General features: G+C 46.4%; 1 protein-coding gene across 5 annotated transcripts in view; it reads left to right on the top strand.

Annotated features, from left to right (window-relative positions):
• The window catches only part of CRAMP1 (cramped chromatin regulator homolog 1), a 165,681-nt gene that overhangs the window by 50,298 nt on the left and 97,321 nt on the right, over window positions 1-18,062 (top strand). For all 5 annotated transcript variants that reach the window (XM_029577422.1, XM_029577419.1, XM_029577424.1 and 2 more), the window contains exon 3: window positions 7,735-7,931. In XM_029577422.1, the coding sequence (XP_029433282.1) occupies window positions 7,735-7,931 (197 nt within the window). The remainder of the gene's footprint in view (window positions 1-7,734; window positions 7,932-18,062) is intronic.

Genomic DNA, 18,062 nt, shown 5'->3' with positions numbered 1-18,062 from the left:
GACGGCAGAAGAAGACCGAATGGCCCATCCAGTCTGCCCAGCAAGCCTCACACATTTTTTCTCTCATTCTTATCTGTTACTCTTAGCTCCTTGTTCTATTCCCCTTCCACCCCCACCATTAATGTAGAGAGCAGTGATGGAGCTGCATGCAAGTGAAATATCTAGCTTGATTAGTTAGGGGTAGTAGGAGTAGTAACCGCCGCGATAAGCAAGCTACACCCATGCTTATTTGTTTTACCTAGACTATGTTGTACAGCTCTTGTTGGTTTTTTTTTTTCTTCTCCCCTGCTGTAGAAGCAGAGAGCCATGCTGGATATGCATTGAAAGTGAAGTATCAGGCGCATTTGGTTGGGGTAGTAACTGCCGTAACAAGCCAGCTACTCCCCGCGTTTTGAGTGCGAACCCTTTTTCTTCTCCTTTGCCGTTGTAGCAGAGAGCTCTGCTGGATGTGTGAAGTATCAGTTATTCTTCTCCCCTGTCATTGAAGCAGAGAGCTATGCTGTATATGCATTGAAAGTGAAGTATCAGGCATATTTGGTTTGGGGTAGTAACCGCCGTAACAAGCCAGCTACTCCCCTCTTTATGAGTGCAAATCCTTTTTTCCATTACCTCTTGCTGTTGAAGCTTAGAGCGATGTAGGAGTCACAGTAAGCATGTGTATGTTTATTTAATAAGGGTAGTGTGTCAATAGCCATCATTCTGGCGAGTCACCCACTCTTCATTGGTGGCCTCTTGACTTTATGGATCCGCAGTGTTTATCCCACGCCCCTTTGAAGTCTTTCACAGTTCTGGTCTTCACCACTTCCTCCGGAAGGGCATTCCAGGCATCCACCACCCTCTCCGTGAAGAAATACTTCCTGACATTGGTTCTGAATCTTCCTCCCTGGAGCCTCAAATCGTGACCCCTGGTTCTGCTGATTATTTTCCTACGGAAGAGGTTTGTCGTTGTTTTTGGATCATTAAAACCTTTCAAGTATCTGAAAGTCTGTATCATATCACCTCTGCTCCTCCTCTCCTCCAGGGTGTACATATTTAGATTCTTCAATCTCTCCTCGTACGTCATCCTATGAAGATCCTCCACCTTCCTGGTCGCCCTTCTCTGTACTGCTTCCATCTTGTCTTTGTCTTTTTGTAGATACGGTCTCCAGAACTGAACACAGTACTCCAGGTGAGGCCTCACCAAGGACCTGTACAAGGGAATAATCACTTCCCTTTTCTTACTTGATATTCCTCTCTCTATGCAGCCCAGCATTCTTCTGGCTTTTGCTATCGCCTTGTCGCATTGTTTCGCTGTCTTCACATCATTAGACACTATCACCCCAAGGTCCCTCTCCTGCTCCGTGCACATCAGCCTTTCCCCCCCCATCGAGTACAGTTCATTCGGATTTCCACTCCCCATATGCATGACTTTGCACTTCTTGGCATTGAATCTCAGCTGCCATATCTTCGACCACTCTTCCAGTTTCCTTAGATCCCGTCTCATTCTCTCCACTCCTTCCGGCGTGTCCACTCTGTTGCAGATCTTAGTGTCATCCGCAAAAAGACAAACCTTACCTTCTATCCCGTCTGCAATGTCGCTCACAAAGATATTGAACAGGACTGGTCCCAACACCGATCCTTGCGGCACACCACTTAAAACCGCTCTCTCTTCAGAGAAGGCTCCATTTACCATCACACATTGTTTTCTGTCCGTCAACCAATTTGCAATCCAGGTCACCACATCGGCACTCACTCCCAAGCTTCTCGTTTTATTCACCAGTCTCCTGTGCGGAACCGTATCAAAAGCTTTGCTGAAATCCAAGTAGATGACATCTAGTGCTCTTCCTTGATCCAATTCCTTGGTTACCCAGTCAAAAAAGTCAATCAAATTTGTCTGACAGGATCTTCCCCTGGTGAATCCATGCTGCCTCTGGTCCATCAATTCTCCAGACTGTAGATAGTTGACTATTCTCTCTTTCAGCAGTGACTCCATTACTTTTCCCACCACCGAAGTGAGGCTAACCGGTCTGTAGTTGCCTGCCTCTTCCCTGTTCCCACTCTTGTGAAGCGGGACCACCACCGCTCTTCTCCAATCACTCGGCACCACTCCCGTTTCTAGGGATCTATTGAACAGGTCACACAGCGGACCCGCCAGAACATCTCTGAGCTCCCTCAATATCCTTGGATGAATCCCATCAGGCCCCATGGCTTTGTCCACTTTCAGGTTCTTTAGTTCTTCCCACACATTTTCTACTGTAAAAGGATTTTCATCTATTCCCCTTCCCTCCAGTTTCTTGTTGTTTAGAGATGGTCCTTCTCCAGGGTCTTCTTTAGTGAACACAGAGCTGAAGTATTCGTTTAATATTTCTGCCATTTCTTCGTCTCTCTCTACACATTGATCATTACCACCTTTTAATTTCACTATACCACTTTGGACCTTTCTCTTTTCGCTGATGTATCTGAAAAATGTTTTGTCACCATTTTTTATCTCCTTGGCAATCCTCTCTTCCGCTTGACTCTTTGCCAACTTGATTAATTTCTTTGTCTCCCTCAGTTGATACAAATATTCTTCTTTGTGCTCCTCCCTTTGGGATCCTTTATATTTCTTGAATGCTGTTCTTTTAGCTTTAATTTTGTCAGCCACCTCCATTGAGAACCAGATAGGTTTCAGTTTTCTTTTGCTTTTCTTTACATTTCTAACATATAGAGCAGTTGCCTTGGTGATTGCTCCTTTTAGATTGGTCCACTGCTGATCCACATCTCTCTCGTTCTCCCATCCTTTAAGTTCTTCCTCCAGGTAGTTCCCCATTTCCTCAAAGTCTGTGTTTTTGAACTGTAAAACTCGGGTCTTTGTGGTTCTTTTCCCTATTATTTTAGTGATATTAAACCATACCGTTTGATGATCACTGCTGCTGAGGTGGGCGCCCACCTGGACATCTGAGACATTATCTGCATTAGTGAGCACTAAGTCGAGTATAGCTCCTTCTCTCGTGGGTTCCAACACCATTTGTTTGAACAAAGATACTTGCATGGCATCCACTATCGCTCTACTATTTTTAGTTTCTGCAGATGGGATTTTCCAGTCTACATCTGGCATATTAAAGTCACCCACGATCACCACTTCTCCCTTCTTACCTATCTTATGGATGTCTTTAACTAGATCTCTGTCCAGCTCTTCCTTTTGGTTTGGAGGCCTGTAAACCACTCCAATATAAATGGATGCTCCGTCATCGTTTTTTAGGTCGACCCATAGAGCTTCTTCAATACCCCAACTTCCTTGTAGCTCAGTTGCTTGGATGTTGTTTCTGACATAAAGAGCCACACCTCCCCCTTTTCTATCCTCTCTGTCCTTCCTTAACAAGTTGTAGCCTGGTATTGTTGTATCCCATTCCTGAGATTCTGTGAACCATGTTTCTGTGATAGCAACAATGTCCAATTCTGCCTCAGCCATTAGGGCCTGCAGATCTGGGATTTTATTTCCCAAACTATGAGCATTTGTGGTCATAGCCTTCCAGGTACTCTCTTTATGGTTATTGCATTTCCTGGACTCCTTGTGAGATATTTGTTGAGATTTGTTATTCACTTCACTATTTCTTTTTGTGGTAGTGCCACTGTTGACAGAGTTTTCCATCTCAATTAGATTTTTTTTTTGCTTATGGATCTTTAAATACTGCATGCATTGTGTTTTCTCTCTCTTTTCTGGTAATACTGCAATGCTTTTCTCAAGAACTTCTTCAGTTTTTATTTTAGAGAAGGCTTGTTGTTCTTTTTGCATTTGGTACATTGTGTGTCTCCTCATCACAGGTCTAATTCTACCAGAGCCAACTGTATTCCTGGTTTTTAAAGAATTTCCTGATGACCTGTTTGAGTGGGGCGGTATACCTGTTGGCTGCTCTTCTGTCAAGAATGGGTGACTGTGGGTCCTACCTGAGCCTAATGGATCTCCTTTTCTTGACTCCTGGTTTGTTTGTGGTATTGGGGAATTATTTTCTGAGTAATGCAATGTGGGTGTAATTCTTTTAATTGAAGCTAATTGATCTTTAATCACAGTCAGCTCCATTTTCAAGGACGAGAGTTGTGCACAAATTGGGCAAGCTCTAAGTTTCCAGATGCTTTCCCTCAGAATAAAGGCTCCACAGCAGTTACATTGGATAGTCCTCATCTTGGTAATTTGTGGCTTTATTTCCTTGACTGTAACCAATGTACTAATTTATCTTGCTGCCAATGGTAATCTAGGCAGTCTTTATTAGAAACAAGCCCCAGGGGTGGGAGGGAGTCAAACAGTTTAGCCTGGGACAAGCTGGGTAAAGCAGGGCACTACTGGACTGTTGTCTTTGCCTTTTGGTTAATTCTTTTTTTTAAAAAAACAGTCTTTATGCCCCAGTTTTTTAGTTGTGCCAGCTAACCCCAAACTAGAGAGATTTTCCCAGTTTAAAAGCTGATAGCTTTGCAGACAGGAAATAATCAACAGAAGCTTTCTACACAAGCTTCTACACAACTTCAGATCAATAAGCAAAAAGAAGTAAAAATAAGCAGAAAATACTTAGCCAGAATGAAGATTTTGCAATGCAGTTAAACAGTTCCACCAGAGAAATCCCTTAGCATGTGCTCAGGACAACAATGGCTAACAATGGCTCCCTTCCTTGCTCTGATTACCTTGCACAGGTCTGAGCCACACCCAATTTAGTTAGATTACGTCACTTCTGGACTGTTGTCTTTGCCTTTTGGTCAATTCTTTTTTTTAAAAAAACAGTCTTTATGCCCCAGTTTTTTAGTTGTGCCAGCTAACCCCAAACTAGAGAGATTTTCCCAGTTTAAAAGCTGATAGCTTTGCAGACAGGAAATAATCAACAGAAGCTTTCTACACAAGCTTCTACACAAAATGAAACAGACTAGAAAGAAGTTAAAACACAGGCAGTAAATAATCACAGAAGCTTTCTACACAAGCTTCTACACAACTTCAGATCAATAAGCAAAAAGAAGTAAAAATAAGCAGAAAATACTTAGCCAGAATGAAGATTTTGCAATGCAGTTAAACAGTTCCACCAGAGAAATCCCTTAGCATGTGCTCAGGACAACAATGGCTAACAATGGCTAACAATGAGCTTTCAAGGATAGTGTCCATCTAAATGGACACTGTATAAGGTGCCACCCAACTCCTGTCATCTTTTGCTACCCCTCTGAAGATTTTTCATCAGCATGTAGGTTTGTCTTTCATGCTGAGACAGAATGGCCTTGAAGCAACTCTGCAGGCACTATCAGGCTTTGTTTAGGTAATTCAGTCACACAGCAGGGGATCATAGAAGTTTGTTGAATGTGTGGATGGGCTGTCAGTTATGTGGCAACTACCTAATTATATGGGTCGTGTCCCCCCCTTGCAGCTACAGGATGGTGAGAGCCTAAGGGCTCTGAATTAAAGACATTACATTACAAGGTAGTCAGTAACCCTAAATTTGTTTTTCGGTCATAGCTTGTCCCTTAAGTAAATAGATCATTTAACAGAAAATACTTCCGTTATCAAAACAAATTAATCCTTCTCCCCTAAACTGCCCAAGATATTGTGATGTTTGACATGGTACAAATCAGTAATCGCACATACATTATTCACTGCCATTAAATATTATATACTCATAGAAACATAGAAATGACGGCAGAAAAGGACCAAATAGTCCATCCAGTCTGCCCAGCAAGCTTATGGTAGCATCTTCTGTGCCATATAAGTCTCCCTCATACTTACTAGTTTCTCAGACCATCAAAGTCAGGGCTCTTGTTGGTTGCTGTTTGAGTCCAGTTCTCTTTCACCTCCTGCTGTTGAAGCAGAGAGCCATGTTGGAGTATCTGAAGAATGTTTTGTTACCTCGCTTTACCTCTTTGGCAATCCTTTTTTTCTGCCAAACGTTTTGCTTTCTTGACTCTTTCTTCGTCTCCCTAAGTTTTACCAGGTATTCTTCCTTGTGTTCCTCTTTTTGGGATCCTTTATAACTCTTGAATGCTGCATTTTTTGCTTTAATTATATCAGCCACCTCCTTTGAGAACCAGATTGGTTTCTTATTTCTCTTACTTTTGTATTCAGTTTCTTTAGTGAATTTTTAATCTCTGAGTCACTGGAAAACATAAATGTCAGTGGTATAAACTTAATGAATATTCAATATGCTTATGATACAGTGCTCCTGGCATCTAAGAAAGAAGACATACAAGAGATTAAAAATGAATTATACCTAAATTGCAAGATCTGTGAAATAAGCTTGAACAGCAAGAAATTGAAAATTTTGATCAGGAAAAATATTACTAATGCACAAATGAAAAAAATAGCAATATCTGAATAGTTAGATCACAGAAGAAGAAAATGTTTTTAACAGAAGTAAAAAAAAGAATTAGGAAAGCAAAAAGTGGTTTTTGGGTATGTAGGAAAGGATTTACAGCTAAAGAGGCTACTGAGTGCATTCATCATCTTAGTGGTAGGATTTGAAAGTGAAATGTGGATTTATAGTAAAGAAATAGAGAGAATGCCTCCATTTGAAACGTGATTCATTATAAAAATTCTTAAGATTAGCTGAAAGAACATTATATCAAATACAATAGCACATGAGATGAGAGGTGGAAGAACCCTGGTAGAAGACTTGAGCAGAAGGAAGATGAGATTTTCTGGTTGTGTATTCAGAATTCCTGGTAGCAAATTAATTAATTTAGGGGGCATAACTTGACTAGTGGCCAGCGGGTGCCAGTTTGAATCAGATGGTGCAGGACCTGGAGCCTAGGGGATACTCTGGACCCCCAAAAGGCCACCAGATTTTTCACGGTTTGCTCGAGATCCTAAGGCCAGGGGAGGTTTTTCTGGGTTGTTGGTTTTTTTTGTTTTTTTTGCAAAGGGGGAACCTTAGGGGCTATTTTTGGGCATTCAGGCCTTTTAACATGATGGCAACCTAGGGCTGAGGTGCTGCCATCACCTGGCATGGGTGGGGTTACTAACCAATTGTAGTTTATCCTGTAGTATTTTACCACCATGGAAAATACCAAGTACCACAGCTTAGTAAACCTCCTCTGGGGGAAAATACTGCGGCTTAGTAAATGACTCCTTTGAATTGCAAGCCTTCTGGGGACAAGGAAATACCTATAGTTACTGAATGTAATCTACTTTGAAGTGCCTGAAAAGTACAATATAAATAATTTAGCTAATGAGGTTCCCTCCATGCTACATGGTGCAGTGGTATAGGGTCCATTTAATTTGGGGATTCCATTTTTCCTCCCCCCCCCCCCCAGTTCTACCATGTGCCCTGCTGTTTCAGCAGCTTGGTGAAGCCAGTAGAAGGTAAGACTTCCTCCTTACTGCTACGGCATGTTATCATTCATTAATTTTAATATTTACTGACTTTTTTTTTTTTAGTTTACATCTTTTGTATTTCATTATATTGGACACAGAGGAAGTCACCTTCTTCCAGCATATCATATACAAGGAGCTATGTTTGTTTTTGTTTCCCTTAAATATACTTGATAGCCAGTTTCTCACTGACTCTGGTTAAGAGAACAGATGTTAAAGGCTTCTAAATTGAAATTATCCATGGCCTCTTGATTGGAGATAGTTTCTAAGTTCTTTGGGACAGATATTTTAATTATGGGGATCAATACACAACAATATATGCACACTGATGGAATTATAGACATGCTAAATATTATATTTGTGTACAAACTTTGTATTTGATTGCGTAGTTCCCTAAAATTACTGTTACTTGATTAAGTTATTTTTGTTTTTCAAAGGGACCGAAAATGGAGGGCCATCTGGCTGCTCCTCTGGAATTCCTGCCAGTAGCCCTGCAGTGGGGTCCAAGTCAGCTGCCCGTAACCTGGGCTCCTCAGCTGGAGAGAAGGAAGAAGGGAACAAGAAGAAGGTCAGGCGGCAGTGGGAGTCATGGAGTACGGAGGACAAGAACACCTTCTTCGAGGGGCTTTATGAGGTATGTGAGAAGAGTAGCAGCTATCAGTGTCTCCTTGTGCCTAAAGTGGTTTGGTCTGCATACGGTTCTAATTTTCATCATTAGGTTTAATTTGAAGTTTGTTGTCATTTACATTGAGTGGGTGGCTGGGTGTGTGTACCTATATATAGATATATAAAATAGACTCATACATAAAGTCTACACAAGCTGATAGCTGGGGACATTAATATAAGATTATGCCAAATAGAATTTTCACCGAGGATAAGCAGCATGGTAGTCCTCGCACTTGGGTGACATCATCAGATGGAGCCCCAATGCGAAAAACATATGCAAAGTTTCTAGAACTTTGACTAGGTACACTGAGCATCCACGTGGGGATCCCTCTCCATTCTCTCTTTTTCCATGGAGCTGTAAGCTTCGCAGTGTGAGTGAGTTCACTTTGGCTGTTTTTGGCCTTATGGAAAACTTCTCCTTTCTCGTGTTTTTCACAGGTTTTTACTCGTTGTTCCGTCTTCAGGTCCTTCTTGGTGTCTCCCCGTAGTGTTCCTAGTTAGACTTTTCAGCAATTCTGGTAAGTTTCCTTTCATGGTCAATTCCCCCCGCGGTGGCGGTGTCTCGGTGCCTGCCGGCTATTGCCACCCACCGCCATTGATTTTGAGTTTGCGGCACTTTTATTTGGTCCTGACGTGGCCACGTCTAGATTTCAGCGATGTCCCCAATGTCTGAGGGACCCATATCCATCACTCGTCCTCATGAGATGTGTCCTCTGCTTCGGGGCATCGCATGACATCCAGGGTTGCTGCTTATGCGCCCAAATGACCATGAAGGGACATCTGCTTCAACTTGACAAGATGGAACAGCTCTTTGGGTCGAAAAAATCTGAGCCTTTGACATCTGCTTTGATGGCATCAACATCAGTGGACCTGGGAGCCGCACCAGTGGACACTGCACCATCGACATCAGCAGGACTGTTGGTGCTGTCGGCGGATAGGGGCGCCAGAGACCAATTATCGTCGGTCTTTTCCAGGCTGATGACATCTGGTTCCTCATCATCGGCCTTGGCATCAGGGAGGGACCAGGCCGAGCATTGAGGGAAGCCAAAGAAGCATCGGCACCAGTCCCTGTTGATGCATGGTGCCAAACATGAGGATGCACTGGCTCATGCTACGATGCCCTCGAAGCAATCCCACAGCGAAGAGTGCCAGTCCTCCATAGGGGCTAGGGGTCCTCGATGGTCTCCATCGGTCTTAATGCCTATCACTGAACCACCTCGCAAGTCCAAAACTCTAGGCTAACCCTCCTTCCTCTGTCAGTGTTGGCATTGGCAACATTGAAGGAGGAGCTGGAGCGCTGAGTCCAGCTAGTGGTGGATCGATGCCGTCCATCCTCGTACTGCTGCTGGAAGAGCTCAATGTGCTCATTGGTGCATTACTGGCCCAGCTGATGTAGGTTCCTGAGAGAGCTTCGGTGGCCAAGCGGGGCACAGATGCCTCCCCTACTGATACGATGGTCGTTGCCGGTTCCTCCAAGGAGAAGCTCCACCTGGGCCAGTAGAGATGCTGAGGCCTGCAGTCCCCCATCCAGTTTTACCAGTGCCTGCACCTACTGGACAAAGGCCAAGCACTTAAAGCCCCATTCCCTGTAGCTTACAGTAATGATAAGGACCCCTATGACCCCTGGGGGGATGATGCTTCGGAGACCTTCTCTGAGGATCTCTGCCTGAGGACTTGACCTTCGCAGGGTTTGTAAGAGTGACGGTAGAGGTCGTCCTGTTTCAGTTTAATGGAGGAGGATGCAAGGCACAAAATGCTTGTGATCCTCCAGTTTGTGGAGCCTCCTAAGGAGATTGTGGCAGTCCCGGTGCACGAGAACCTTAAGGAGCTGCTCCTGAGGATATGGAAACACTCTCACAGTGCTACTTGTTAATAAGAAGGCAGATGGGGGGGTCTACCTCATCCAGAAGGCTGCTGGATTCGATAAGCATCAGCTGCCCCACCAATTGGTGGTCGAATCTGTTCTCAGGAGGATCAAGCATTCTTGGATTCATTCCTCTGTACCCCTGGGGAAGGATCATAGAGCGATGGACACTCTTGGGAGGAAGGTATTTCAAGGTGCCATGCTTGTTGCCCACATTGCTGCCTGTCAGATCTATATGAGCCAGTACTCTGGGAACATCTGGAAACAGGTGCAGGAAATGACCAAGCAGCTGCCTCAACAGTAGCAGGACACCCTCATGTCACTGGTGCATAAGAGCCTGGAGTGCAGAAAACACGAGGTCTGAGCGACTTATGATATTTTTGAGACGGCATTGAGAGTCTCTGTTGCGGGAATCGGTGCCCGCAGAATGGCATGGCTGCGGGCCTCTGAGCTCCAACCAGAGGTACAGGAATGACTTGTCGGTGGACTGTGTACTGGGGAGAATCTTTTCGGAGACTGGGTGAGGGACGCAGTGGCCCAACTTCAGGACCACCATGAAACCCTCCAACAACTCTCCGCCAACACTCCAGACCTGTCCTCATCTAGGATGCCAGCGAGATGGGGTCAAAGGAAGTCTTTCTTTCATCAAAGAAATTACTATCCTCCACCCCTTCGCTCCCGTTAACACCATCAGAGCTCCTGCAGCCGTCCCAGCCGGTGCCTCAGTCAGCTCCAGGGAAGGGGTTTTGACTGGGTCGTAAGGTCAGTCACCCGTACCCTCCGATCAGGGGCAGACTGTGATTCTTCGCAAACCAGTCTCCCAGTATAACCTCGAACCAGTGGGCTCTTTCCATTGTCTGTCAAGGGTACCAATTGTACCTATTGGATGTCCTGTCAAATTGCCCTCCATGCCCATTTTGAGGGCCGGTAGTGCATCAGGAGGTATTGCTAGTGGAGCTCTCCTTCCACTTAATGGCCATGGTGGTCGAGCCCATACCACCAGGGCAAAGAGGGCGGAGATTTTACTCCAGGTACTTCCTGATTCCAAAGAGAACAGGAGGACTCTGTCCCATCCTAGACCTAAAGGTCTTGAACAAGTTTCTAAAAAAAAAAGTTCAAGATGGCTTCCCTGGGCAGCTTGATCCCCCCCCCCTCCTGCAAAAAGGGGACTAGCTATGCTCCCTTGATCTAAAGGAATCATACACTCACATCAGGATCTTCGCCAAACGTCGTGACGTCACGTCTTGAGCAGCCAATTGCACGCACAGGGGCCGCTTTCCCCCGTGCAGGTGTCCATCTTCGCCGGGAGGCAGGGGAGCCACGATCCGTTCCTGCTGATGGCCGGAGGGCTGCAAAAAAAAGTAAGTCGCGCAGCGGGAGGCAGGAGAGGTCCGATGTCCGGAGGGGGCTGCAAAAAGTAAGTTGCTTCGCCGCTTCACACTGTCAGTGTCTCTTCTTCCCTCCTCCCGAAGCAGGGCGCGAAAAGCAGCCTTGCTCCGGAAGGAGGGAAGAAGGGGCTGGCAGTACAAAGCGGCGAAGCGACTTACTTTTTGCAGCCCCCTCCAGACATCGGACGACCTCTCCTGCCTCCAGCTGCTCGTGAAGATGGACGCAAAAAGTAAGTTGCTTCGCTGCTTCACACTGTCAGTGTCTCTTCTTCCCTCCTCCCGAAGCAGGGCGCGAAAAGCAGCCTTGCTCCGGAGGGGGGTCCGGAGGGGGCTGCAAAAAGTAAGTCGCTTCGTACTGCCAGTCCCTTCTCCCCTCCTCCCGGAGCAAGGCTGCTTTTCGCGCCCTGCTTCGGGAGGAGGGGAGGGGGGACTGGCAGTCCCGACTTCCTGGTATCTGTCATTTCAAATGACATTTGAAATGACAGATACCAGCATGGCGTGAAGCGTTAGGCCCGCACACCCAGGATACTGTATAGGCACTCTATCCAGTAAAATGGGTTGCGCGGGCCTAACGCTTCACGGACCCTTCTTAGACGCGGTTTACATTTGCATGAAATTATAGTTCAGGATCGAGCGGTAGGTGAGCTGCACTGTGCGTGCGGCAACCGCGGGTGCGCCGGGCACTAACGCAGCTCTTCCTACCGCTCGGTACTGGATAGACATGTGTGTCAGGAAGCGGTCCAGATCTGGTCATGGACCCTGTCCCCACGGGATGGTACTCAGGGCCATGTACCTGGCCTGATGGAGAACGTGGTAGCGGACAGGCTGAGTTGTGCCTTCAGACCCCACAAGTGGTCCCTGGACCAGGGAGTAGTAAATCGAACATTCTGCATCTGGGGGAGCCCGTACATAGATCTGTTCACGTCTTCCTGCAACAGGAACCTGCCTCATTCCTGCTTCCTGTACAGGTCAGGTGGCAAACTAGCCTCTGTCACCCTTGACCATCACTGGGGCAAGGATCTTCTGAATGCATATCATCCAATTCCCTTAATGGCAAAGACTCTCTTGAAGCTTTGCGAGGACAAAGGAACTATGATCTTTATGCACCCCTGTTTAACTGTAAACCAGCATGATGTGATTGTATCATGAATGCCGGTAAATAAAAATCTTAAAATAAATAAATGATCCTTATAGCCCCTTTTTGGCGATCCAGGCAGATTGCGGCATCCCAACCTCCAGGCCCTGTCGCTCACAGCCTGGATATTGAGAGGTTAATCCTGCAACCTTTCAGTTTTTCAGAAGATGTGTGTCTGGTCCTGGTGGCTTCTAGAAAGCCTTCCACTAGAAGGTCCTATGGACTGAAGTGGAGGATGTTTTCCATACGGTGTGAGCAGAAGGCCCTAGATCCATTCTCCTGCCCCACACAAAATCTGCTTGATTACCTTCTACACCTTTCGGAAGCTGGCTTAAAAACCAATTCCGTTAGAGTTCACCTGGGTGCAATTGGCACATACCACCGGGGTGTAAATAGTACGCCCATCTCTGTACAGCCTATAGTTGTACATTTCATGCGGGGCCTGCTTCAATTGTAGCCTCCCCTAAGGCCTCCTGCTGTGTTCTAGAACCTCAATGTGGTGGTAGCTCAGCTGATGAAAGCTCCTTTTGAGCTGCTACACACCTGTGACTTGAAGTATCTGACCTGGACAGTCATATTTTTGGTGGCGGTCAGCGAGTTCCAGGCCTTAGTGACTTATCCACCTTTCACTAAGTTTTATCATGACAGGGTGGTCTTGCAAACGCACCCTAAGTTCCTGCCTAAGGTAGTGATGGACTTCCATCTTAACCAATCCATCATCCTGCCAACATTCTTTCCCAGGCCCCATTTGCACCAAGGCGAACGAGCACTGCACAGTGTGGACTGCAAGCGAGCCACAGCCTTTTATCTAGAGTGGACAGAAGCCCATAGAAAGTCATAAGAACATAAGAAATTGCCATGCTGGGTCAAACCAACAGTCCATCAAGCCCAGCATCCTGATTCCAACAAAAACCAAACCAGGCCACAAGAACCTGGCAAGTACCCAAACACCAAGAAGATTTCATGCTACCGATGCCAGTAATAGCAGAGGCCATTCCCTAAGTCAGCTTGATTAATAGCAGTTAATGGAGTTCTCCTCCAAGAGCTTATCCAAACCTTTTTTAAACCGAGCTACACTAACTGCACTAACCACATCCTCTGGCAACAGATTCCAAAGCTTAATTGTGCGTTGAGTGAAAGAATTTTCTCCAATTAGTCTTAAATGTGCTACTTGCTTACTTCATGGAGTGCCCCCTAGTCCTTCTATTATCTGAAAATGTAAATAACAGATTCACATCTACTTGTTCTAGACCTCTCATGATTTTAAAGACCTCTATCATATCCCCCCTCAGCTGTCTCTTCTCCAAGCTGAACAGCCCTAAACTCTTCAGCCTTTCCTCATAGGGGATCTATTCCATCCCCTTTATCATTTTGGTTGCCCTTCTCAATTGCAACTATATTTTTGTGTGATGCTCTCACCGGTCTGTACACCGTCTCTTGCGTCTGTTCCCGGGATCCAATCCCTGCAGAGCTTCCCTGGTCCCTTGGAAACTCAAAATAGCAATTTAGCCGAAATTATCTTACAAGTCCCCAAGTGGGAAGTGAACCCTCACCACCTGGATGGAAGGCCGATGCCTTCCCCACTGAGCCAGCAACTCACTGTCCAACCACTGGCTTCAGAAGTCCCTCTCAATGTCCATAGTTCAAGAGTCCGGCCCCACTGGGCCTAACTGCCACCTCCCTCTGTACCTCTGGGAGCTCAACACTTCCCCAGAGATACAGCCACCCACCGGCAGTTCTCCAGGCAAAGTGTCCTTGTTGTATGTCCAAACAACAGAAGTCCCACGCTCACCTTCCTTGTGATAGTGGTTGAAGTCCTTCACACCGTCGGGGAGTATCCAGTGTCAAAGTTTCCCGCAGCAGCCAGATAGCCCGACCTTCCTCCTCAGTCCCCGGTAGGAGACTGAGACTGCTCTCCTAGGGAGTCCTTTTTATCCTGTGGCTAACTCCGCCTCTTCCGCCAGCTGTTTGGCTCCTTTAGCCACACCCTCAACTTCCCACACCTGTGGTTCCTCTGGTCTTATAACATCCGGGGAAAGGAACCAAGGGACGTCTCTTGCCTGGTGTTGCTATATTTTCCTTCCCCCCCTTCCCTTGAATCTTTGGTTCCTGGGTCTTTATCTGACGGTTCTGGTCTAGCATAGTGACCCCGACACACTTTGAGACATGGTGACCAGAATTATGCACACTATTCAAGGTGCGGTCTCACCATGGAGCGATACAGAGGCATTTAAGACATTTTCCGTTTTATTAACCATTCCCTTCCTAATAATTCCTAACATTGTATTTGCTTTTTTGACTGCTGCAGCACACTGAGCTGACAATTCCAAAGTATTATCCACTATGATGCCTAGATCTTTATCCTGGAAGGTAGCTCCTAATATGGAACCTAACATCGTGTAACTACAGCATGGGTTATTTTTCCCTATGTGCAACACCTTGCACTTGTCAACATTAAATTTCATCTGCCATTTGGATGCCCAATCTTCCAGTCTCACAAGGTCCTCCTGTAATGTATCACAATCCTCTTGTGATTTAACTACTCTGAATAATTTTGTATCATCTGCAAATCTGATTACATCACTCATCGTATTCCTTTCCAGATCATTTATATATACACAAGCCGTTAAGCCCGTTAAAACGGGCTACATTACATTTTTTTTTCAGTCCATTTTCTAACACAGCACCCTTCTACACTTTTTCTCCCTCTCTCCCCCTTCCCCTCGTTCACTCCTCCCCTTTCCTCCACTCAGTCTTACTCACCCTCTGTCTCCCACTGCCTCCTTCCCCTCACTCTCACCTCTCTCCCCTTCCCTCAGTCACTCCCCACCCTCTCTCAATCCCATCCCCTCCCCCTCAGCCCTCCTCCACTCCCTTTTTCTCTGCTCCACAACTTCTTACCCTTCCACTTACTCACATCCCTGTCTCTCACCTCTCCCTCATTCTCCCTCTCCCCCTTCCACTTACTTACATCCCTGTCTCTCACCTCTCCCTCATTCTCCCTCTCCCCTCACTCCCTACCTCCCTCCCACACACTCACCCACTCCTCCCGCCCTCTCACTCAGTCCCTCCCCCTCCCTCACACTCACTCAGTCCCTCCCTCCTACTCCCTCCCTCCCTCTCACTCAGTCCGTCCCTCCCTCTCTCTCTCTCTCCTCCCTCCCTCGCTACTGGCCGCCACTGCCACCCGCCGCCGCTGCCACTCGACGCCGCCATGTTTTTTTTTTTCTGGCAGAGACCGACGTGCTCGCCCGCACATGCGCGGTAGAGCTGGTCTCTACCGCGCATTTGCGGCACGTCGGTCAACCTTCAATTATTAGGTTGATATATATATACAAGCCGTTAGGCCCATTCAAACGGGCGAGATTCCGTCAGGCAGAGCCGCTCTCTTCTCCTCTCTTCTGCACAACTTCTTACCCTTCCCACTTACTCATATCCTCTTCCCTTTTCCTTCCATTCCCTCTCATCTTCCCTTCCCCTCTCACCTCATCCACAATCCCTTCCCTCAGCTCTCCTCCACTCCCTCTTTTTCTCTTCTACAGGGCCGGCTGTTGTCCATTTGCGTGCCGGTTAAAACAGGCGAGATTTAGCTCTGCACCGGCCATCCCAACTTCCTCCCACCTTCCCCGGCGGAAGACGGACGGCTCGGCGACTCTTCTGCCCTTTCCTCCTCCTCAGTGCCAGCCAGGAAAGTTAAGGGAGGGACCAGGCTAAAGGAGGAAGCATTTGCTGACAAAACTGCATCATGTTAACAGCCTGAACACGTCCCTCCGTTGCCGTCCCTACTCCCTCCCCCCTTCCCCGGTGATGGAGGTATGGGCTCAGGCTGTTAACATGTCGGAGGAGCCGTTTCTTGGAGCGGAGGCTCGTCTGCCCTTTCCTCCTCCCCTTTGTGACACCCTGTTCCAATCTCTCTGCTTTGGGGCGTAACGTTAGAATGTCGCTCAGAGCTCTGTGTCGCACGTGCACAGTAGAGCTGCTCTCTACTGCGCATTTGCGGCACATCGGTCAAGCCTCATTTATCTAGATTGATTGAAAAGCACCGGTCCAAGTACAGATCCCTGAAGCACTCCACTGTTTTTACCCTTTTCCACTGAGAAAATTGACTATTTAATCCTACTCTCTGTTTGTTTCCTGTCTTTTAAACAGTTTGTAATCCACAAAAGGACATCGCCTCCTATCCCATGACTTTTTAGTTTTCTTAGAAACCTCTCATGAGGGACTTTGTCAAATGCCTTCTGAAAATCCAAATACACTACATCTACTGGTTCACCTTTATCCACATGTTTATTAACCCCTTCAAAAAAATGAAGCAGATTTGATAGGCAAGACTTCCCTTGGGTAAATCCATGTTGAGTGTGTTTTATTTAACCATATCTTTCTTTATGCTCTACTATTTATCTTTAGAATAGTTTCCACTATTTTTCCTGGCACTGAAGTCAGGCTCACTGGTCTGTAGTTTCCCAGATCGCCCCTGAAGCCCTTTATAAATATTGGGGTTACATTGGTCACCCTCCAAAGGAAGGAGATTTTAAGGATTGGGGGGACATAGAGGAGCCTGACCCCTGACGTGATTTGAACATGCACCCTTCTGATCTGGAGTCGGATGCGCTGTCATTGCGCCATGAGGTCCACTTCAGCTTTTTATTTCTTTTATAGGTTGGGCATTGCCGTTGTCAGACAGACACTATCCAGTTGGCTAGCAGATTGCATCTCCTTCTGTTTTGCCCAAGCGGGCCTGCAACTTGGGGGTCATGTCAAGGTTCATTCTGTCAGAGCCATGGCCGCATTGGTGGCCCTCTTGCGAGCAGTTCCCGTGGAAGAGATCTGCAAGGCTGCAACTTGGAGTTCTCGCCACACATTCACATCATACATTGTCTGGATAGGGATGACCGACACGACAGTAGGTATGGCCAGTCTGTCCTTCAGAACCTGTTTGAGGTGTAGGACCCTACTCTCCCTGCCAAGGGCCCATTGTTTGTTACCAACAGCACTGTTATTGTACCCGTTGGCACCTGGTTGGGTGTCTGTTTGTCCCCTTTATGTGTTGGGGAGCAGTCTGTAGCTAGGGATTCACCCATGTGTGAGGACTACCATCCTGCTTGTACCCGGAGAAGCCAGTTTTGCTTACCTGTAGCAGGTGTTCTCCGAGGACAGCAGGATGTTAGTCCTCACGAAACCTGCCCACCACACCGCGGGATTTCCTATTTTTTGTTTTAATTATAATTATGTTACAAGACTGGAGAGGGACCCACGAGGATGTGTGGTATAGGGCATGCTCAGGTGTCTAGTCAGTCCTAGGAACTTTGACAAAAGTTTTCCGCATCGGTGCTCCATCTGATGATGTCACCCATGTGTGAGAACTAAGATCTGGCGGTCCTCAGAGAACCCCTGTTACAGGTAAGCAACTCTGCTTTGTTTACCAATAGAGGAGAATATGTCAACTTGTTTTTCCACAAGATTTGATGATGGAGCACTAGAATTTGGAAACAATTACAATTTGTAGCTAAATGTTGCAAATGTGCCTAATGTTTAAAAACATACAAGGTAAGCTATAAACTATCTGTACCTATCACATTATGAATGTCTTATAATGAAACATGCTTGTTCCCTTTCTCTCTCAAAAGCAATGCGCCTGATTTTCAAAAGCATTTACATGCTTACAACTGGATTTTACATGTATAAATGCACCTTAATTGAGTAAGTGGGTTT

The sequence above is a fragment of the Rhinatrema bivittatum genome, chromosome 14 (assembly GCF_901001135.1).
Source record: "Rhinatrema bivittatum chromosome 14, aRhiBiv1.1, whole genome shotgun sequence".
In the NCBI taxonomy this organism is placed as follows: domain Eukaryota; kingdom Metazoa; phylum Chordata; class Amphibia; order Gymnophiona; family Rhinatrematidae; genus Rhinatrema; species Rhinatrema bivittatum.
The sequence above is the reverse complement of the archived record's forward strand: the minus strand, read 5'-3'. Positions and strand labels throughout refer to the sequence as shown.